The sequence below is a fragment of the Mustela lutreola genome, chromosome 2, assembly GCF_030435805.1.
Source record: "Mustela lutreola isolate mMusLut2 chromosome 2, mMusLut2.pri, whole genome shotgun sequence".
NCBI classification, from domain to species: domain Eukaryota; kingdom Metazoa; phylum Chordata; class Mammalia; order Carnivora; family Mustelidae; genus Mustela; species Mustela lutreola.
Genome location: NC_081291.1, coordinates 96315862 through 96339662, shown reverse-complemented (window position 1 = coordinate 96339662; position 23801 = coordinate 96315862). Strand labels below are relative to the sequence as shown.

At 48.2% G+C, this 23801-nt stretch overlaps 1 protein-coding gene across 2 annotated transcripts in view; it reads right to left on the bottom strand.

Annotated features, from left to right (window-relative positions):
- Window positions 1-23801, bottom strand: part of EPHB1 (EPH receptor B1) — a 419068-nt gene that overhangs the window by 131008 nt on the left and 264259 nt on the right. For both annotated transcript variants that reach the window (XM_059162673.1, XM_059162675.1), the window contains exon 4: window positions 3040-3195. In XM_059162673.1, the coding sequence (XP_059018656.1) occupies window positions 3040-3195 (156 nt within the window). The remainder of the gene's footprint in view (window positions 1-3039; window positions 3196-23801) is intronic.

Sequence of the window (23801 nt, the reverse complement as noted above, 5' to 3'; positions counted from 1 at the left end):
AATCACGAGATTCCTTATAAAATCTTCAATATTGTCAGGGAATGAGTATGACTGATGATATAATCCCCGTTAAAGATGATGGCAATGGGCCAAGCCTGAAGCCTTCCAGACTTCAAAGCCTGAGCTCTGGGACTTCTCCACCACCCACCTAGACATTACACAAGCCCACTGAAGGACGAAGCTCCCCCTTACCTGGGTCTTCCCTGTGCCCTGCTAGGCCACAGTGGCTTTCTGGCTGGCTGGATGGATGGGAAGCCTCACTTGCAAAGTTAACAATCACCTGTGTCCTCCCCTCCCCAACCACAGCCTCCCAGGGCGGGTCGGGCCCATGCCTGGCTGCCTTGCTCTACCTGAGAAACCTGTTGGTGCCCCCAAGGCTATAGTGCAAGGTCATGCCTGGCCTCAAGAGCTCCAGATATGCTTCCTGTATCTGAAAAATTATTTACTGTGGTGATGTGCGATGCCTTTTTAAGAGAACAGATGGCACCTCCAATTAGAATGCTTTAAAAGGAAACCCTAATGAGATTATAAAAGCCAACAAATTGACTTTTTCATACAGTACTTCCCTGGCACACAATAAATCAAATATATAATGAGCCTCAATAAAATAATGGGTTTATTTACACTTGTTTTGCCTACTGTTGTGTTATAGCCCAGCCTGGCCTCTGGGTCCTTCATTAAGGGCTTGCTCCTGCAGGCCAGGACCAGGGGCTAGAAAATGCATCCATGAGTTTCTCTGGGGACTGACCACACAGACAAGTGTGGCTTGAACTTGGCAATTTCTGGTCTGGCCCTAGCGTCCCACATCTGGGTGCATAAGAAATAGAGAAGCATGGGAAGGGTGTAGGGATGCATACAGGCAAGTCTAGCGCTCATCCCCACTCTGGACGAGGTGGAGAGATTTTAGTGGGGCCATGGGGGATGAGGAAGAGGTGCTTACCCCACAGCTAGCTGGACCAGAGATGGGAGAGAAAAAGCCTGTAAAGTGTGATCTTCATGAAATGAACTCAGGATACAGGTAGGCAAAGCAGAATGAGGGTCTGCAATGTGCAGACTGAAAGCTTTGGGACATTGCTATTTATTCCAGGAATTGGTCCTTTGGTTCAAGTGCTTCAGGTCAGGAAGCTGGAAGACAAGACTTGAGAGGTAGATGGGAGAGGAGCTGTATATCTACGAAGACAGCTCACATCAGCATTCTGAGCATTTGGTCATCAGCCTACCATCCATGTAGGTGACCTTAGGCGGGAGCTGGATGGATTTACTGGGTGTGTCTGCCAAAGTGGGAAGCTGGGGGCCCAGACTTTTATTTGCCTGAGTTAATCTACAGAGACAACTCGGACAGCAAGGCAGAGTTCATGTCAGAAGCAAATGGGAATGGTTTTAGGAAGGGAGATTTGAGACCCTGGGAGTACACTTTGGAACTCATGGAGACCAGTCTCCAGTATGAACATCCAGCCAGCAGTGATTCAATTTTGAAGGAAGAGCATTAAACCATGCTTCACATGCTCACCGAGACCCACAGAGGAACCCCAGAAATCAGTGGGGATGATACCACCACAGAAAGACAGGGACTCCAGTCAGCAGAAATGGAATAATTTCTGCTCATATCAAGCACCAGAGAGGGAGGTCTGGGGAAAATCCATTTACAAGAGGATGAGCTTTTCTTCAGTTCAAATCTATAAGCATTGATCGATCTCAGAACCTTGATCTAGAAGATACTTTCATTCCTCTTCTTTCCCCAGCAAAAGTTACATACTCTACAAGGCCAGAATTAAGTTCTTCTTTTCAGAGCTGAGTCATTTTTTTCTGTCCATCAAACTACAAGTGTTTTTGAAACATTCCCTTTGTGCCCTTCTATACTGGGGGTGGGAGGAAAGAATTTGGTTCAAAGACGTAAAGGGAAGTCTAGGGAGTCAGGCAACAGCATCTAATGCAGAAGGAAGTTGTAGCAAAACTAGAGGCTGACCTGGAACACTGACTTCTAAATATGATGAGAATACTTAAAAAAAGAAAATCCCTGTTTTAGGACTACAACACTTAAGAGAGTGGGAACAAGTTCTCTAAAGCACTGTGAAGTCAGAGTCAGTTCTTTTTATCCCTCCATGATTGTGAGAGAGAAGATGAGACAAAATTCTCCCCTCTCCCCTCCCTAAACCCCACCCAGGAAATGGAGTTGCCCCCATTCACCTTTGGTAAAATGACTGCCTTCCCTTCACAACAGAGAATGGGAGAGAGGTGAAGCTGAAGCATGAGCTCCAGATTCTAAAATCTGCCTCAGAGATGACTGCTGTGGCCAGAGCTCTGGTCTTATCATTTGGCAGGGGCAAAGGTGCTGCACTCTACTGGGCACAGGAAGGGCACTGGAATTATTACAAAATACCTGGGCAATTAACAAAATTATTAGACTCTGAGAAGAGCCTGGACACTGAGATACAGGAAGTTCAGTGAAGATAGAGAATATTATCAGCTGTCAAGACCAAGCGGGCTTCTTGGAGGAGGTGGCTAGGAATTGTTGCAACAGCCTAGTGGATCTTGATTTTGCACTCAAGAACTCTTGAGGCTGTCATTTTTAACATCTGGTGGACAGAAGGTGTCTTGCTTCAGTGGGAGGAACACTCTCCCATTTTTTTAAAAGATTTTATTTATTTATTTATTTGACAGAGTGAGCTAGAGAGTACAAGCAGGGAGAGCAGCAGCAGAGGCAGAGCAGGAAGCAGGTTCTGCCCAATGCGGGGCTCGATCCCAGCACTCTGGGATCACGACCTGAGCCAAAGGTAGACACCCAACCAACTGAGCCACCTAGGTGCCCCGTGAACACTCTCCCATTTGAGAGGAAGAGGTAAGAAAGAACATAATAATCTTGACTTTGTGCTATTAAGCATAGGGGCTCTGTATGCCCTGTCTTGGAGCTGTCCGCTTCAGCACCACAATCAGCATTTCTGCTTTGTGCTGCAATCTGGTGTTTTAGTCCCCCCTGCCTACCACTTGCACTGTCAGGGAACCAAACTTCACAGCCCAGAGTCCTTTCTAGACACTTACTAGTGCATGCCACTTCTGGGGGGTCAAAATCCGCACGGTAATAGCCGGTCCGACAGGTACAGATTGGAGACGCTTCTGAAGGGGATCTGCTGTTGGAGGGGCAGTGGGAGCACCCCTCAGCTTCCTGGCTGGCCTTGAACATCCCGGCGGGGCAGGCTGGAACACAAAGAGACCATCTGAGAATTAATGGAAGAATGGCAATCAAAATCAATTCCTTCGATAGGGAAATTGAAAGATTCTGTCCCCCTTGAAAAAGATATTGAGATATACCTCCTAACACAAAGTGAGCATTTCTGATTGAGGAAACCCATATTTAATACTTCCAATTCTTTAAACATCCTTAGTGGAATACCTTCCATGGTACCAATGTTCTCTCTCACTTGAACAATATGAATAATGATTCTTCCCTTTCAGGTGTGTCGAGAGATTTAATTGAAAAAATGAATCTAATGTGTAGCTCAGTGTCTGGGACATAAGTGCTTTATAAATGGTTATTCCTTCCTTCTTCCACCTGGTTAACTGCCAGGGCCTTATCCTGAACCACTCATTGAAAAAAAAAAAAATCTTTCCTAATATCCTCGAATGGGAAGGGTTCCTGGTTTATAAATGAATGGTATGCATGGTTCTTAAATGTCATGTTGCAACACACATGAGGGTCACTGTAAACTGTGTTAACAAGCCACTTGTTATGAATGATGGTAAAGAACTGAAATTCATGAGTGATTCTGTAAAAAGAAATTAAAGTGATTTCAAGGTCACTGGCTTAACAACATCATTTTCCCTTAATTGCATTTTTAAATGCTTTGTGGGGTGTGGCAAAAAAAAAAAAAAAAAAAAAAAAGGCTTTGCAGGCAGTACTCCAGTGAATGTGTCATGCACTTGGTGTCGTCTACCATGTATATGGCAGTGGAGAAGGTTGGGAATGCCTTGGACAGCCCAAAGCCCACTAGAGGTACCCTTGGACATGAAGCACGTTTTCTTAGTCCTCTGTGTGGTCAGTCTATGAGGAGCTATGCCCCAAAATGTTTGGCTCCAGGCCATCCTTTGAGCTTTCACCATGCTTCATCTACAGAGACCTTCTACTCCAGACATCTGGGCTCCTCACTGCAGATTCCTCAAAAGACTGTTCCTGTCTGTTCTACTTCCCTGGGGCCCTTCCTCATCCTCACAGATCTGGGCTCTTCTTGTCCCTGGGAAACCTGCTCACACTCATCCTCCTTGGAGACAGAGTAAAACTGACTGCATGGTTAATTTATTTGGCTTTCTCATTAATTCATTCAATAAACATTTATTGTGAGTCTTTTGAGAATCTGACCCAGGGAATTTAGAGAAGAGAGCCTGCCTTCAAGGAGCTCTTGATCTAGTGTAGTCATACAATTATAACAGTGTGACTGTTGCTATAACAGAAGTACTACTATAATGGCTTCTACTTACACAAAGCTCATCTTATCAAATATATTGTTCCCTCTGGAAAGTACCGAATACTCTTTAATAATACCAGTGGCCACCATCTGTTAAACATTCTTGTTAAGTGCCTTGCATGTATTACTCTATGGGGTAGCTATTATTATATCTATTTTGTTAATGAGGAAATCGGGATACCGAGAGGTTAAAAGAGTTGCCCAGAATCACACAGTGGGGGAAATGATAGTGATGATATATGTACCAACTATTTGAAAAATACCCACAGCTTTTCTACTGAGACAAAGAAGGACTATTTCCTATGCTAGAAAAGTTTTCTCAGCCCTTTGCTCACTAGAAGTAAAGTACAGGGTATCAGTTACTCTGGAAATGCCCTGGGGCAGGAGCTCATCTCTGATGTAAGGTAATTTCTGGAATAGAATGCTCTGGGATGGCATAGCCCAGGAGTATTCTGAGTCTGTGTTCTTTCGGTTGTTAACACCTGTCACTTAAAAAAGTGTTCTGTGGCCAAATATTTTGAAAATATGTATTGAAAAAGTTAATCTCATTTTTTATTACAGAATTTCTCTGAACTTCCAAAAAATGGAATATAGAATGCTGTTTTCTCACCAAGATGCCCTATTTTGTAGAGCGTCCCCTGAGATTCAAGTTCCATAGAAGACACTAGCATAAATGTTGTCTAGATGATCCAAGAAGGTTCTTAAAAATTTCTGCTTGCAACCTACATAAAAATGGACCACTTGCTGACCCACCTCAGCACATTCACAAGGAACTTCTCAGCAGAAATAAAAAGTTACATTTTTGCTAAAGACTCAACAAATAAAATGTCAGCAGTGTCCCTGAATGGCAAACCCAAGGTAGCCTAGAACATGGCTTACTGATCTGTCTTTCCAAGCCCACTGAGGAAAGACTCTCCCTCTTTCTTTCTCTTCTTCCCTTTCTTCTTCCCACATCTCTTCCTTGTCTCCCGTAAGAAGCATTTGACCCTTTCCCTTATAAATCACCCAGTGTTTCTGGGCCATTCAGTTCTGGAGCTTAAAAATACAGAGAAAACTCAGGCCCGTGCTGCCCGAACACTGCAGAAGCCTTTTCCCTGGAGAGTGGGGGAGGAGAGAGTGGTGAATCAAATGCATTCACTGGGTCCTCTGTTACACTGTAATTTCCTTAATGTACCAGCCCGAGAGGAACAAGGTGTTTTCACTTTCTTTTCAAGCATTTAAAAGCCTACTTGGTTTACATTTAATAAGTTAACAGCATAAACAATCATCCTGATATTCACAAGTAGCAGCGGATTTAGGAAGTGACTTCTTCTGAGATTTCTGATGGGGGAAGGTCAGAACTGGGTGCCCTGAAGTCTCTAGATGCTGCAGAGTCCACAAGGAGAAGAAATGAAGGAGAGCAGGTCCAAGCTGAACTTTAGGGCAAGAAGGTTAAAGATTAGGGAGAGAGGTCCCAGGAAGGATTGTGATTCCAGGAGAGTAAACACTGGGCAGTGATCAGTCCTGGGTCCCATTCCTGGCTCTGCTGGTTCCTAGTTGGGTGACCATGAGAAAGTATGTAATACCTCAGAACTTCAACCTGCTGACCTGTAAAATGGATCTATAAAAAAGAAATACACACTTCTCCCAACTCCCACAGGTCATGAGAATTTAATAAAGTCAAATATGAAAGTGTACCTAGCATTAAATGATAAATAATGCTAATCTCTCTCTATATCTGCTTACCCACTCCCTACTGAAAAACACATTTTCTTGGCTGGAACTGTGAGAATGCAGGATCAGAATATAAGCTTAGAGTCCCAAAGCAGGCAAATCAATCTTGGAACCAGGTGAAGAATGTATTTCTGAACAGATTATTTCTGTTTTGTATAATGGAGAATAATTATATCCATAAAATATATTTTACATGTAATTGTAGAATGAATGAATCTCCTTAATAATCAGATGCCGTAAGTTAACATTTTAATAAAAACCTATGTCTAGGCATCCCCTAATTTATAAAGAAGCAACATTTCTAGGTTCAGTTATTAAACTTTCAGATTATCACTTGTAAGCACACTTGAGCTATATGTTCTCATAGAATTAATGCTTTAAATAATGGTTAGAGTGCCAGGCTAGCCCACAAAGCCTTTTTAACTCATCTTGTATCAGACACCACTAATAAGAAATAGAAGTTAACAACATTGTTATTTTACTAGAAATTTAACACAGAAAAATAAATAAGAAAATTATGCTGCCCCTTGAGAAAATGCAGCTTTAATTAGAAGTGATACATGGAGCTCCCGGGGAGATTCTAACAAAGAGTGTTTAGGTCAAGGGAAGCAGAAGCAAATGGTCCTAGCCTGGATAAGTCACAGGAGTACGGAACGCCGCTAGGAGTGATACAGTGAAGAATGGCAGGCACTCCGACAGCCTCCAGCAACATAGCTGCCTAACGGCTCTACAGTTTCACAAAAATAAGAATACTGTGATGGAGTAACAAAGCACATCCTCACACTTGCAAGTCACTGCAAGGTAAATGAGACCGTTTTTAGTTTTAATATCATTAAAGCAAAACTCAGGGTTTTTAGATCTCTTGATAAAAAAAAAAAGTGTGGTCAGTACTCTCACTGTAGATATGAATGAGCCCCTCATTCAACAGATGTTTTCAGAAGACCTGCCCACAGCTGGGCACCTTGCTGGGAGGCCAGAGGGTAGGAGGTGGTGGGGGGGTGGGCAGGCGTTGGGAAGCACCCTTCCAGGTGGGGGAGGCAGACAATGGAAATGAAGGCTGACTCCGGCATGGCACGATCTGTGTGATACTTGTGTGTACACAGGCTGGGGAGGGTGGGGCCGGTCAGGCGGGATGTGCCTCATGACAAGGACCCGTCATTACGAGATGAGGACCATAAGCAGCACTTTCTTGTGGCAACTAGGAGGCCAGTCTCAGGAGAGGCAAAGACAAAGCAAAAAGGGAAGAGGTGGCAGAACAGGAGAGGCAGGAAGGGAAATGAGGTCAGAGAGTGTCCAGCCCAGCCCGGATGTCAGGATCTCAGCCGGAAGGGTCTCATTACTATTCCAGGAGGCGGGTGGGAAGAGAAGAGCCGCACGTGCTGTGAATTGGCACAAGCCCTTGGTCAGCGAGACACCTGTGAGCGGAGGGTGGTGGTGGTGGGGTTTGGGATCTGTCCTCAGTACAGCCCACATCGCTTTGCTTCCTTAAGAAAAGGGGGTTTGCTTCCCTCCATTGCAAGTGATCGCAGTTCAGACAAGCGACAAATGGCCTCACACAGGCCTCTTTCCCCTCCCCCGACTCTGGCAGAGAGGAAGAGACAGGACCCGAGTTCCGGGTCCCTAAACCTGTGCTTATTTGCCATTCCCCAGGCAAAACACACAGCCTTTCTCTCCCCTTTCAAGTGACAGGGGACAGGTACAGGAGACCTATAGCTGATACCCGAAGGTCACCTTGAAATGCCCACCCAACTTCTCAGAGCCTCAACCATGTAACAAATGGCCTGGTGCTTACAATGCTCTGGAGGAGCCCCTCCCCCCTGTCCCTGCACGGAGGCTTCCAGTGACACTAAATCCATCACTACGGTACTATTACTTTATAAAGAAACAGATTAAGTGTCTCATAAACAGTGCAGTGATTGGGATAATGGAAAGCGCCTCTCGTCCCCATCTGCAGCATCGGGTTATGAAGCATTTCCAAGCAGCCAGGAAAAGGAAATTAATAGAAGCAAGAGGGAATAACCACTTTTATGCAATTTCCTCAGGAGATAGTGGACCATCTAATCTTTATTGGGGCCCTTTAACCTGTCACTCAGCACTCACCGGAGCCTCTTTAGCTCTCATGATTTTTCCCCGATATCTGAGGAAGATAAAATGAAAACCTCCAAACATTATTTTATAATTTTTGTATGTGGAGGGCACGTGTTGCCTCTGACCCTCCCCCATCCAGTGAAGCCTCAAAATACAACATTTTTATGCAGCAGAAATGCAGGAGAGCTTAACTATTCCCGATGCATGGCGCAGAGGGTCATAGCTACTCTGCAGGAAGGAAATCTCTCCTTGCATTTTAAATGTGATTCTTCTCTCCACCACTGCCTTCTGTCCTTGCTTTCTTTTTAATAATCTGATTACTTCTCCTGATCTAATTTTTTTCCCCAAATGAGTTTGCAAAGGTTCATGCCAATGAATATTCATCCCCTGCTTAAGAACCCGGTGCCTTTTTTCTTGAAGGCAGGTGCAGCTCAGCAGCTGGCTCAGGAGGCCTGTCTGCCTGGAGGGGCGACCATGAGCTGGGCCAGGCACTCACTCCCAGTCAGGAAGAGGGGCTCAGAGCCCTTAGCAAGGCTCTCTGCTCCCCCAAACCTCCCCTTCCTCTCCACAGTCTGCTCCCGCTCTGTGAGAAAGGCAGAAGAGCTCCCCACCCTGTCCCTGTGGGCAGCTGCTGAGCACTATGGGACGGGTGAGGTGGTGGCAGGTGGGGAGGCACAGCGGTTCCTGTAGTGCACGGGCACAGCTCTGCACAGCTCTTCCCACCGGCCTTGAAGCCTTGCGTGGAGCCTGGTATTTGGAGTCATCCCTGTGACTGACTCTCCAACACCTTCCCATGATTCGTGGTGGGCACCATGGGTGACTGACTTTGGAACTCCAGGCACAAAGCTCCATGGAAGGGAGGTGGCCCTGGCCCCCTGTGCTGAGATTCCCCTGTCCACTCTTAGCGGGCAGTCTGCTTCTCCCAGAAGTGGATCTCCCTGAACAACCCCAGGACATCGCCATGGGAACTCAGCTGAGCAGGGCAGATCAGAGTGGGCTGTTTACAGAGAAAAACCCTACACCAATGGTGGAGGTCTTGAGGAGAGTGAAGGGGAGCTGGGAAGGCTGCCTGGAGAAGGTAGACATGCACAGGTCTTGAAGGACAGGTAACAGCAGATGCAGAAATGGGAAGGTGGGGCAATGGGTAAAGAATGTGCCCAGACAGAGAGAGCAGGGCTCTGGCTTGCCTAAGGAAATCCTGGAGGGTCCTTCTGATGGTTTTAGGAACCCAAAGCCTTTAAAGGAGCCATGCAGGAGGCGGGCTGGAGGCATTTTCACTTCTCCGTCGACCTGCACAAATGAAGCCAACTGGACCTGCAGTTTCTGCCTACCTGGGCTGGGTGCCAGCTGTAATGGCCTGTACAGAGGGGATACTTAGCTGTGTCACACACTTGTATCACTCGTGGTGACACTTGCTGAAATTGATGAATGCTGCAGGCACCACGACGCAGACAAGACTGTAACTTCCCGTGCTATTAAGCTGCTCAGATGGCAGCAGCAGCTGCGAGCCTAGAATGCATCAGTCAATGTGGAAGTTGGTAAAAAGGTGGGGTGGGGACGGAGGCCTTTGCCTTGGTGGAATGGGAGTGGGGAGATCACCGAACAGGACTGAAGGATGACTAATAGAAGAGCAGCATCCCAAGGGGGAGGGGCAGCCACTTAGGTTCTTATCAGCAATGGCAGCCAGGCACAGCACAGCCAAGGTCAGGTTCAGACGTGGGAGGCTATTTGGGCCTCAGAGCCTCTCAGAAGGGAGCTCAGAGCTCCATCCTAAAGTCTCAGCCTAAGGTCAGTGTGGTTAGAGAGGTGGGTTGCCACAAGGCCAACTCAGGTGTTTCCTAATGATCTAGGCCGGGGATTCTCCAACGGTGGTCTCCTGACCCACAGCAGGAGCAGCCCCTGGGAACTTGCAGAAATGCAGAGTCTCAGTCCAAAACTACTGAATCAGAGACTCTAGGGCAGGGCCCAGGAATCTGAGTAGCAGCGAGCCCTCCAGGAGACCTTGAAGCAACTCCATGTTGAGATCCACTGCTCTAGATCTCCTGGTAGAGTAAAAACCATGGCCTTGGGCTCTGAGGAAAACTAACTCCTAACAAGTTGTATAATCTTAAGTAAGTTACTTAACCCCCCAAATCTCAGCCCCGTCCTCTGTAAAACAGGGTGCTAGGGTAACTGCCTTCTCACAGCTCTGTGGAGATCCCTGTCATGTACATAAACTTTCTGGAATGTGGCAGCTCCCCAGTAAATAGCAGCTGTGATTCAGGCTGAGGAGCAGGCTGAATTCAAAGTATTTAAGCCGACCACTTACCATGGAACTGTGCTAGGCACCAGGCTACCTGGATGAGCACACCGAGGTCCTTCCCTGACAGAGCTACATCCTAGTGCAGGAAGGCAGACTCTAAACTAGCAATTCCAGTGGTGGGCATCCATGTGGGGAAGCCAGAGCAAGGACCCAACCCTGTCTGGGAGGGTCTCAGACAAGCAGCATCCAAGACATGAGGAAGAAATAAGAGCCTTATAGATTGGCAGAGGTAAGACGGGTTGGTGAGGGGAGACGTAGAACCCTCCACATGGACAGAGCAGCATGTCCAAAGGCCCAGAGGCAAGAATGGGGATCCAAGAGCAGCCTTTCTGTGGCCAGGCAGGGGACAGACATGAGGTGGTCAAGGGGCAAGTGGCAAGGAAGAGCCTGTCTAGAGAGGGAACCTGAGTTTGTGTCATCAAGTCTCTGGGCCTTATTATCATTAGGTCCATGGAAGCTACTGGAAAGCTTAAAACTGGGGAGAAAGGCAATCAGGTTTTTGTTTCTGAAAGATCACACCGGCTGCTGGGTAGAGAAAGGACAGGAGGGGTGTGGACAGTTAGGGGTAGACACAGGAGCCCAGAAAGAGTGATAATTACCAGGGTAGTGGGAACAGAGAGAAGCAGAGGAATTTGAGAATCATTAGGAAAACTTGGTGACTCACTGAGACCACTCATTCATTCAGCAGATACGCACGGAGTCCCTCCTGGTGCCAGAAAGGCCACCCTCCATATTCCATTCACTTGCACTGGACATTTTCTTCCTTCTCGAGCTCCCTTTTAAACTTCTAGGGCCCTGGCCATGTGTTCCCTGTCTCTATGACTTTGAGGTGGTTGGGAGTGACATTAGGAAAGAGCCCAGGCAGGGAAGGCGGGGTGAGGGCTCACTCAAAAACCAGGATTGGTTTGGCTCCTCTAGGAACTGGCTGTGACTGCTCCCCAAGTCTGTGACTGCTCTCCAAGTCTGTCTGTCCTCTAACTGCAAGCCTGCAAACAGGGCTCAAGCAGACCCTCCACCAAGGAGGGGACTCATCAGTCTTCAGATTCAGGAATCCTCAGCCAGAAGAGCCTCCTAGACTTGGTATTGGGACAAGGAGGAGATCCAGGCCTGCCCCTACTTCCTTCCCCTGGACCCTGAGGGTGCAGCACTACCAGAGCCCCTCCCCTACAGGCCACCTGGACAGCCAGCAGCTGCTGAAAGCCCCTGGTTGCTTCCTAAAGCTTTAGCCCAACCCAGATTTTCCCTTTGATATGTGAGTCTCCTTCAGTTTCACGGAATGCATCTGAGGGCACATTCTAGGTGCCCTGGGTTAGAGATGGGAGTCATTTTCCTTACATCAGGGAGAGAACAGAGCTATTATTGAGGAGTGGGAACAGATAAGAAGGGGATTAGAGGTGGGAGGGAGCCTGGGGGAACCCCTAGTCCAGAGGCAGCAAAAGTCCAGATGGGGATGGAGTTCTCAAAGTGTTGGGCTCCAAGGGCAGGAGGACAGTCAGTGTCATAGCCAGGTGGTGAAAGAGGTGGGAGGGCCTGTGCAGGGGGCTGAGGCGGGGGCAGGGAATGGGGAGGGGGTCTGCCCTTTAGAAAAGGGCAGAAGCACCTTGCCAGCAGCGAGGACAGGCCTCTTTAAGGTAGTATGTTCTACTCATTTCCCTCTCTATCCCCGGGGGATGCTTCACAGGGCCCCTGGGACCCAGTGAAAGGAAGGTGAGGGTCAGATCACTTCGGCCACTCCAAGGGGCCCCAAGGTCGTCTCTTCTGATTGGACCCACTGGGCCACCAGGGATGCCACTCCTAGGTTTCCATTTTTACACCAGGGGGGTGGGCAGGGAATCCCCAGATGTCCCCTCCCCAGGCCCTGTCTCCATCAGCATCAGAGCTTGGCTGCCAAAGTTCTAAAAACACCATCAATCTGGTAGCTCTGGGCAGCAGGCTAGGGGGACATATGCTGGTAGTCAGGCGGCTTCCCACATTTTGAGACTGAAGTGTTTACCCTTTGAGAAAAACCTATTTTTAAGTGCTTCCCTTGACACAGACCTTGATGGATTCCCTAAAGAAATAATTTATAACCAACCAAGTTCTTCAGATAAACGAAGATGACTTCTCACTGTGTTTCTTCAGGCTGGACAATGATGAGAAGCCACCCAGGGCTCCTCACTCTTTCTGGGGGCCAGAGGCACGGGCTGGCCACTTGCACACACACAGATGGCTGGGTCTGGTGAGTCATCACACCCAGAAAAATAGCACTGCTTTCCTCTGTTCTCTCTGCTTTTCAGAGTGAATTTGGGGAAAAAAAAGAAGAAAAAGATGAAAGAAAGGAACAAAGAAAGAAAGAAAGACACCAAAACCCAACCATATTTGGGGGCATCACACAAATATCACTTCCCCTCCAAAACCTGACAAAGCAAATCATACACTCTCCTCTTGGGAGAGCTTGTTATTGTTTTTCCTTTTCCAAGCTTCCTCACCAGAGGAAGAGTGGGGAAAAGACTTTAGAAATACCTTAGAACAAGGGGTGCCTGGGTGGCTCAGTGGGGTAAGCCTCTGTCTTCGGCTCAGGTCATGATCTCAGGGCCCTGGGATCAAGCCCCACATCGGGCTCTCTGCTCAGCAGGGGGCCTGCCCCCCCTTTCTCTCTGCCTGCTTCTGATCTTTCTCTCTCTGTCAAATAAATAAATAAAATCTTTAAAAAACAAAAACAAAAACAAAAACACACAGCTTAAAAAAAAAAAAAAAAAGAAAAGAAATACCTTAGAACAAGGTTAGCCAGCAGAACTACTATCACTACCTTACAGTGGGCCATGGCAGACATCGCTAATCAATCACAGCTCTCACTCCTACTCCACCCAGACCAGAGCTCTGAATCCTTAATACAATGCCTCAGGCACGGGCTCCCATGGACCAAAGATGGTGCATCCTGTACCGATGATGGGGAAACTGAGGCTCAGAGAAGGCAATGAATGACTTGGCCAAAGGCACACAGTCAGCAGGGGAGAAAACGAAGACACAACGCCTGCTCCACCCACCCACATGGCCCCTTATCAGGACGAGTCTGCTGCCTCTCTGCAGGGATCACCCCCATCTCTGCCCCCACCACCCTCACCTCCTCCTTCTTATCTGTAGGGTCATCCCCACAGCACAGCCACCTCTCCGGTTGGGATGCCGGGCACCTAATTATGCTCTCTGTGCACATCCAAGGAAGAGCTGCATTATGTTTAAGTAAGTGTAGCTAAGAGGTGCCACATCTCAGGAGAAGGTCAAGGGCTGCATATGTATAATACAAGATTAAGATTTTTCCCTTTCTGTGGCGTACTTGATAAAATAATTTTACTGTGACCTTTACAGAAACCCAGGAGTAGAAATGGGCACAGTGGAATTTCCAGCTTCTCCCCAGGTCACAAAGTCATAAACACATAAATCTGAAACGATATTACCCACCATTCAAGTGGGACAAGTGAGCCAAAGAAACAATTTTTATTTTACGGTAATGATGGAGCAAATGCTTTGAGTCTGAAATGCTCAAGCTGTATTACCAGGGCTGTTTGACAGATAAAAGACAGGAGCCTTCCTCCACCCTGCCTTAGCCTTGCTGTCAGCAAACAGTGTGGCCTGGGCCTCTGGCAGAAGGTCAGAGAAAGGGGGGCTGTCCAAGGTCACAGAGGAATCACAGTTTGGTCTAGTTGGCTCTGCCACACCCTTGCCAGGTAGGCTTGTTTTGCCCCATCTCAGAGCCTCATTTGCAGGGACAGGGGAAGGAGCCCTTTGCAAGTGAAACGACCATATGTAATATAATCAATACTGAAATAATAAGGTTATACTCATCCCTGAAGATTCTCCAAGCAGGAGTGAAGGTGACAAGGCAGGACAGTTGCCTGACATTTATCCAAAGGGCCGAAGGCAGACAAATTTGGCAGAAGTCGTTTTTTCTGCCCCATGGCTCTTGCTCCAGAACCTCACAGAAACTGCAGTAGCCTCTGATCAGAGAAATGGGGGTTCATGGGCTCTAGAACAGGGAGGGTGCCCTCCTCCTGAGCCCCTGAGCAGGGCCCACACGAGGAGGCTGTGATCAGCCCTGTGGCTGCTGCACTTGCAGCAGCTGGGAGAAGGCTCCTGCCGCAGGGGGAAGGCAGGAGAGCAGGGGATAGCTGTGTTCTCCAGAGTGACCATTTATTCCCAGGTGCTGAGAGGTAATTTCCAGAACGCTCAGTGTCCTCCCTATTTGCAGTTCCTGGGTGAGCGTTAGCATTACGAATTGCCTTTAGGTCTGTCAGTTAAACATGATTAAGGGAGAAGCTTGCAGCAAAGATCAGAGGTGTTAAGGGTGCACTTAGCACTTAGATCTCAATGTGCACTTATGGGAAGAGCCATTCCACTGAAGGCCACGTCAGGGAGGGCCTAGGGAAGGAGCAGCAGGTGTGGACCCAAGGGAATGTCAAGGGGAGGAGTGGGGCCAAGTGGGGGCAGGTCCTGCTGAGCAACTTGGGAAAGGCCTTGCCCACAGGCAGCAAGCTGGACAGGAGCCCATTACACTGGTTGCTTCCTCTGCGGCGGAAGGGGCCTGCACTTCCTTGCCCACCCTTCACCCCTACGCCTCTGGGCCAGGCCCTTATGCTAAATGAGAGACTAGGCGTGTACTACAGAGCACAGGGTAGGGTGGGATGCAGGCCAGCTCGCCCCCCACCCTCTGCACCTTTCTAAGGTGAGGTCTATGGGCTGGCACACTGACTACTACTTTGCTGAAACTGGTTATAAAGTTGTGTTGAGGGGTGCCTAAGTGGCTCAGTCAGTTAAGCGTCTGCCTTCAGCTCAGTTCATGATCTCAGGGTCCTGGGATCGAGCCCTGCATTGGGCTCCCTGCTTTGCAGGAAGCCTGTTTCTCCCTCTTCTCCGCACTCATGATCTCTCTCACTATCTCTGTCTGTCTCTATCGAATAAATAAATAAAACAAAATAAAATAAAATTGTGTTGGTTTTAACAGCAATAGTGTTGTCAATAGTAATAATAACCAGTATTTATTTATTTATTTAGAGAGAGCGAGCGAGCATGTGTATACGTGAGTGGTGGGGGGCAGAGGGAGAGGGACAGAGAGAATCTCAAGCAGATACCACAGTGAGTGTGGGAGCCTGACCTGGGGCTAGATTCCTTGATCCTGAGATCAAGATCTGAGCCAAAATCAAGAGTCGGACGCTCAACCGACTTAGCCATCCAGATGTCCCAATAACCATTATTTAAATAACCATTTTTCATGGGCCAGGTGCTCAGCATGACTTCATTTTATACTCATAACAGCCCTAAGAGACACATGCTACAATTGTTCCCATTTTGCACATTTGGAAACTGAGGCTCAAAATAAGGTCTGCAGCTTGTCCAAGGTCCCTCCGTCAGTGGTGAAGCCGGGAATTGAACCCAGTCTGCCCAGCTGACTCCAGAGATTTGAGAGCTCATTGGTGGGAGTGTTTTACAATCAAGTAAATTTCCTTTGAACCAACAAAAGCTAGTGTGGATCGCGTTGAATATAGACTATGGCAACATCACCGGTGGAGACCGGGGTACGAGCTTCGGAGTTATAGGCGGCTCTACTCATAGCCACAGGGACTGAGTTCTGTCAGCTTTTTGAGTTCTGGCTTCCTCATCCATAAAATGGAGTAACAATGGTCCTGGTCTCCCGTTTCACCAGCAATGACATTATGGCTCAGAGAGGTTAAACAGCTAGTGATTTTCATGGCTAGTCCATGGCAGAGGCAGAATTCAAAACCAGGTCTGTCCGGCAACAAAGCTGATGCTCTTTGTAGTTATTTACTGAGGCAGGTTATTCGTGGGCGTGGGGGGCACTCTGTATACGGGCATGTGCGCTAAGATCCAAAAACACAGTCAAGTGCATGCAAGTCTAGATGAGAAGCTTGGGGAAGGGACAGTATATTTCGTCTCTGCTTACTGAAGGCACCTTGCCCTCCTTTTCCTACTTCCAAAGGGGTGTCAGGGGGGTTCTCAAAAAAACTACAGCTATGTCATGTGCTGACTCTGACACCCCTGAGTCTTTGCCTGCCTGCATTCCCGACCAGATGTAAAAGGGTGATGTATGGATGTGGTCACTGCATACTCTGCAGAGGCCAGCTCTGAAAGGCAAATTCATCTTCCCAGTGGCTTCTAGTGACCAGAGGGAAATGAAAAGGGTGCAAATGGTGGGCTGGCTGCTTTTTCTAGAGAATCCTCGAGCAGCTGAGCAGTGGGGTGTGCCTGTGGGTAAGTGGTTACTGACACTAACTGCTCCTACTTCGAATGTGTGCCAGTTTCTGAGTATGGAAGGTATTGACCTGACATATGGGCCCCTATAATTATTATGGTTTACTGACAGCCAGTGCAAATATGCACAAGGAGCCTATCAACGTTTATGCCCACTTCCCAGATAACTTCAGGGTGGAGAATAGGGACAGAAGAAGCCCGCCTGCTGTCCGTCAGCATTAGGGGCCATGGAACAGTGAGTGCCAAGGAAACCTCATACAATATAATCTGGATTTCACCATCATCAGGCTAATAATCATTATAATCCTATGAAACTTCATTACTGAATTCCCCCTTTACCATTTCCACACGTAACGCTCATTTGTTAATAACCAAGATAAAGGTCCATAAAACAATATTGCTCCCATGTAACACGTCTTCCTCCTCGCTTTCAATAAGAATCCAGAATTTCATCAGAGGAATGAAAGCGCTTCACCAAGATGTGTCAATTATTTCAAGATGACAGGTATTCGATTCCCAAATTCATCAGTGGGGGCTGAAAATGTATTGGTTCATCAGGCAAAGCACATTTCTGGAAGCGCTCTCACCATTTGGGAATCAAATAATAATTGCAATACCAACACCTTGACTTTCTAATGGAATTTTTCAAGGAGCTAAAGCATTTTGACACATTTCCCCCACCAACCCACTGTCAGATTCATCTTCTTTGTAGGCTTCTGAAATAGTCAAAGTACTAATTTTATTTCTCCCATTTTGCAGACGAAGAAACTCAGAATCTCAAATTTGAAGCTGAGTGACTGCCATAAACCAAACATCTTGGGGGCAAAGAAAAGATATGCGGTGCCCCTTTCACTCCAGGGCCCCAACTGCTTCACCACATGGCTTTGGTAACATTGCTGCCTGATCCAGGCCCTGGCCTGGCCACTCCAGATACAGAGCAGAGTATGCTGGAGTCCCTGTTCTCAAGGAATGCAAAGCCTGATGGAAGAACCAAATGCTAACTGTAATTAGCTTGAATAATGTGAAAAGAGAAGCAAGTATCATAGTTGGGAGAAAAGAGGAAGTCCCCTCTCTATGATAGTTGGATGAGAGGGAAGACCCCTTGAAGGAGAGGGTGGCTGATCTGGGTTTTGAAGCATGAATAGGAGTTTACTAGGTAGTAAAATGAAGGGAGACATTCCAGTTAAAGGAAATGGCTTGTGCAAAGGCATGGTGGTAGGAAAGAGTCAAGGATGTTAAGAAGTTTGACAGAATCCTTATTGCATGCCCATTACCCACCTAGTGAAACGGAAGACTTTGTTTTCATGCGGAGAGATAGCAGAGGTTCCAAATAGGCTGGAGTTAGTCTTAGAGCGGGCCATAATGTTAAACTGAGTCTCAAAATAAGTAGAGATCATAGGCATGTTTTAGGAACACCACACTCAATCCCCACTAGTGCGTCTCTCTTGATGAGCACCCCCCAGGTAATCCTTCTTGCCCTCTTCCTTCTGGTCTCTCAGAGGTAAGCAGAGAATATCTTGGGCCTGGATGATTCTGGATGGGGGCCTATGGATAGCTCAGCCTGGAGTGGGGCTGCCCAGACCTCTTATCCCTGAGACGGATGGGTATCCTCCTCATGCCCAAAGCAGACCTGTCTGCATTCTCTGGGACCTCTTCTGTGAGATCAAGACAACAGAATTGCCAAGGGACCCTTCTATGAAATAGTCTTATTAATAAGTGTTTGTGTTCTCTTCTCCAAATTCATGTTGAAGCCCTAATCCCCAACATGACGGTATTTGGAGATGGCACCTTTGCGTCATAAGGGTAGACCTCCCCCCATGATGGGATTAATGCCTTACAAAAAAAGAGACAGGAGAGACCACCCCCCCCCCCACCCTCCAAGTACAAGCACCAAAGAAAGGGCACGTGAGGATTTCAGAAGACACCTATTCACAAACCAGGACTCGGGCTCTCGCCAGACACTGAATCAGACTGCAGCACCTTGACCTTGGACCTGCCAGCCTTGAGAACTGTGAGAAATCCATGTCTGCTGTTTAAGCCCCCATTCTGTGACACTTGGTTATAGCAGCCCAAGCTCTGATAGCACGGGCACATCTTCCTTCTCTCCAAGGCCCTGGCCTCTCCTCCAGGTGTGTGCTGCTTTCCTCCCCGCCCCCATGGAGGCCTCCTCTCTGCTCCGAATCAGAGCTGTACTTCAGTCCTTCCTGGGCAGGGCCCAGTGTGGATTTATGATTTAATTTGTGTGTATGGCACTAAGAAATGATTTCTGGGCTGGTCACTTAAGAAATGATTAAAGACCATCATTTCCAACCCACAGCACTCCCTGGGGGAAGGCAAGCAGTTCGAAACAGAAGGAGGTGTTGGTAATGCACTGAGACGGACACGTGGTGGAGGATGCTGGTCATAGTGGGGGAGGGGCGGCAGGGAGTTGGGGAGGACAGGCAGGGAGGGCGCGGCCTGGATGGCTCGCCGCTGCAGCTGCTGGAATGAGCGTGTATGCTCGGGGCACTGGATGACACCCCAGGACCAGGTGAGCCACCCCCATCAGACGTGTGTGATGCTTTTCTCTGTCCAGACAAGCAGATGCCATCCAAGGCAGCCACAGTGTCCCTCCTTCAGCATCTTTACAATCTCGGAGCCATACCGGAAACCCTCATGCAGGAGCTCTAAATCACCCCCGACATCTCTTCCAAGCAAACAGCCGAATGTCACACGGGTCCAGTTTACGAGGTATGGCTATAAAGTGCTGGGACCAGGTAATGAGCTTGGGAAGACACTTGGCTCCCCTCCAGGAATGCCTCAAAGTCCAAGATCTTCTCGGTACCTTGTGCATTAATCCCCCAACTCAGGCACCGCAAGACAGAGCTCTGAGCCCCGGACCCTCTGGCTCACGGCTGCATATTCCACCTGTGGCCCCAGAACATCACAGGAGGAGGCAACCAGGTGGCAAAAAGCACCCCAAGAGTTGATTGCACACTCCTGGCTTCCAAAACCAGCTCTAAGCCCTTGCTACCTGAGAAGTCCTAAGCAAGTCCCGCTGTAGCTTTTTGAGCCACAGTGGGATCGTCGTGGGGGCACTCCCTGCCTTTGCTGTTGATTGGTGAACACACACGAGGCTTGATTTTACTATGAATTACAGCTTCCAAGGCTGCTAACCTGAGCCTCTCGAACATCCATCATGATAAATGATACTTTGATTTTTATAAGCTCCTTTTATTCCGAATAGCAAAAATAACTGCAAGAGCACATTCTCATTTATGTTTTACAACATCTCTCAGCAGAAGGGACAGGGACAGCGAGGCCCCTGGGAAGGGAAAGCTGAACCTCAGGCCAACTCAGCCACTAATGGGTGTGAGCCTCTACTCTGGACCACACTGAGCCTCTGAAGAAATGATGGTTTGACCAGATTCATGGATCCACCTAACCCTTTCACCCACGCCTGCTCTCACGCCGTCTGCCCATCACCCAGCCGCACTGCACACGCCTGTATTAAGCAAGGGCCTGTATGATCCAAAGACAAGCAAGGAGTGGTCTGTGCTGCAAGCAGCTCCCGCCCTGATCTGGAAGACCTCCCCTGGCTCTGAGGGGTTGATCCAGCCCTGAGGACCTTTCTTTCCAGGCTGTACCCACAGGTCAGCGGGGGCACCTAGAAATTAAAGGTCGTGCTCACCCAGCATGTTGAAGGCAAGGTGGAGACTGAGCTCATCTGGATTCAGACCTCCTAGAGAGATTTTCCCATTAGTCCGCGGGGCTTCTCCATCAATAATGATACCAACCGTAATGAAGATAAATATTTTTGCAATGAACTGTCGCTTTTTCACATGGGGAAAAGCTATTCAAATTAAAGGCACTTTGTCCGCTCTCTCTCTCTCTGTCTCTCCCTCTCTCTTTCCCCTTTGCTTTTATTTCATTTTCTTGGCATATCTCTGAGCTAAGAAAAAATCTATTCCTGAAAAGGAAGAGGGAGGAACCATATCCAGCTAAGATTTTACTCTCTGCCTAGATGAATTATTTCACAGTTTTGCCACCACAAACACAACCCTGTGTGAGTGCCACTGTCACCTGCTCCTGGGAAGTGAGGGGGCCCTAGGATGGGACTGGAGACCTGGGGAGACCAGGGCCTCTGGGACTGCCTCAGGCTTCCTGGAAAGCCAGGGAATGGGGCAATAGGCACCAATAATGTGAGGGACTCATTTGGCCTTTAGTATCATTATTTTTAACGTGTAGGCTTTTAACTTGACCCATGTAGCCCTCACTTCCACCTACAAGGCACAATTAAAAGCTCCAGTTAGAGAAACGGGAGGCTCACCACCTCCCATCTGCCACCCACTCCCCCATACCTGCAATGAACTCAGGAGAATTTTCTCCTTGTGACAGAGAGGAACCTCACCTCACCCCACCCCCTCTCACTCCCAGCCCCATTTCATGCCTTTTCTGTTGGGATTCAAGGCTTGCCCTAATTGCTTCATCCCCTCTTCTGTGTTTTCAATCTCAGTGGATAGGATATGTCCTGTGGACGGCCCACATACAAACATCCCATGACCTGTTGCTTCCCCAACCCTCCCTCCCCTCCCCCGCAACCCAAAGTCACCACATCCTGCTGTCTCTACATCCAGAGCTAGCTGTCTACCTGCCTGCCGGCCCCTCCATGCTGCTCCCCGTTCCCTGCGTACCTCTTCCCGCCGGTACCTAACAGGGCCCACATACTCGTGTTAAATGAGCAAAAAAGCGGCTATAGGCAAGACAAACTTTTAAGACTCAGACTTTTTTTTTAAACTTTTCCCTACTATGTAACCATCAGTGACCTTCCAAGATGTTGCTAATACAGATGCCACTCTCTGGATGCTTTTCTCACCCATCTCTGCCCCTGAAATGTGCCCATCCCCTACTCCTTACCTCACATTTCCCCTTAGCCAGGACTGTGTCCCTCGCTTCCCGGTTGGCATGAATATCTCCTACCAGAATGCCCCGGGCACCAGCAGTGCATTTGTATGCTGTCTTCCCCACCAACGCTATCTATCTTGTATTATAGCAACAGGATATGGAGTCAAGGAGGCCACAGAGAGATCCTGGCTGCCCCTCTACCAGCTGGGACCACAGGCGAGTCACCAACCTCTCCAAGCCTCAGGCTCCCCATCTGTATATTAGGAATAATCACAGCTCCTATTATCATAATAACAGCACATAATGCTAGTACATAATAATACGAGTACTAACTGGTACTGTTGGAGATTAAGCATGATACTCTATGTAACATTATTTATAGACTAAGCAGTCAAAAGATTTAACTCCTCACTATCCTCCCCTTCCTCCTCCTCACCACCAGGGGCCACTACCGTCATCATCATTTCCCACTAAACCCTAAGTTTCTGAGGGCACAGGCTGTCTCCAGGACATGTGTCCAAGATCCTGCCCAACCCAGGTGGTGGCTTTGGGTGCTTGTTGAATCAAATTCATTATAAGATTGTCCATATATCCCCATTGGCTCTATGGCTCTCGTGTCAGTCCCTGGTGAGCCTCTAGTCCCCCCACTGAGCCCCTGGCTTCCCCAGCCTCTTCCCTTGGCCCTGACCCAGTTTCAGGGGTTCTCTGGGGGCAGCACAGAATTTCCTATAATGCCGAATCTCACTTCCCTGCCCATCACCCCTGCTGGGGAGGGCCTGCATTTAATGCCTTCCAGCCTGGATCTCCTGCTGAGATCTTCCCATTCCTGCCACTGCTCCATCTGCCTCACAGAGAGGTACCCAGGCCTCTGATTCTCCTTCCACCTCCTCCCCAAGGAGCCGTACAGCTTGGAGCTCTCTGCCCACAAAAAACGATGGTGTTGTCCTGCTGCAGTTCCTGTCTCTGCACTCATGAGTGAGCAAGGCCTTTAGGATCTTAAAAGAGGCAGATCCCCACCTCCATGGATTATCTGCTGGGAAATCGGCCCCTACCACATTTTATGCTTCATTCAGGCTCACAGGGGCATGGCATTTCCTAGAATGCTGGCCTGTGGATCTGGATTAGAGCTCACCAGTGAGAGGGGAAAGAGACAGCGGCTTGGCTGTGGCTCTCGGGCAAGGGTGGGGAGCAGCCCATGGGTTTGGCCACATGGGATGTTTTGCAGTGACCTCCAGCTCTTTCGTCTGGTTCTGCCTCAGTGTTAGAGGCAGCTATGACCATGGTCAACAGGGTGTTGCGATTACAGATTCTCTGAATTTGGTGGCCAACTTGAGAGGACTTGATGACCTAGTCTGACCTCTATCTCCCCCACTCTTTCAGGAGGTTTGCATTCCTCTAGCAAATTTGATTCTACTGGAAATCACCTGCCATATTTTGATGTCAATTCTCTTCCTCCTCCCAGCGCACAGCTTTTTACTAAAATAGGTTAAAATTAATTCTTCCCAAAGACCTCCTTTTATGCCACACATTCTAAGAACCTGTAAGGAACATACCCAAAGGTCCCAAGAATTTGAAATTCCTCAAAGACCTTGTGAGCTTGGCGGATGGCAGACAAAGGGTAAGGTGAAACCCGAGGCTGGGCTGCCCCTTCTCCCCACATGATTATCCTCACTTCCCTAGGAGATGGGATGGAGATTTGGAATGGAAGATTTCTATCTGAACCAGAAGAGGTTGGGTGTGAAAGCAATCGACACAGAATACACAGGGGTTACACACCAGGGGCTTCGCGAGAGCTCCACAAATCCTATAACTATATCACTGAATTCTTAAAACAGGCCAATAACCATGCACGGTGATAACGCCAAAGGGCCACTGTGGACAAGGGCTTGCGCCGCTAAGGGCTTAGCTACGTTGTCAAGTTTGATTCTCCCCCCAGCCTACAAAGGCAGTGCTGTCACTACACCTTTAAATAAATGTGGAAACCAAGGTACAGTGGGGTTAAGTGGCTCATTCCAGGCCCTACAGCGAGCTGTAAGTGAAAGAATCAACATTCAAGCCGGGCCTGTGTGGCTCTGAAGCCCGATGGAAGCTTAGAGCACGTGGGGGCTGAA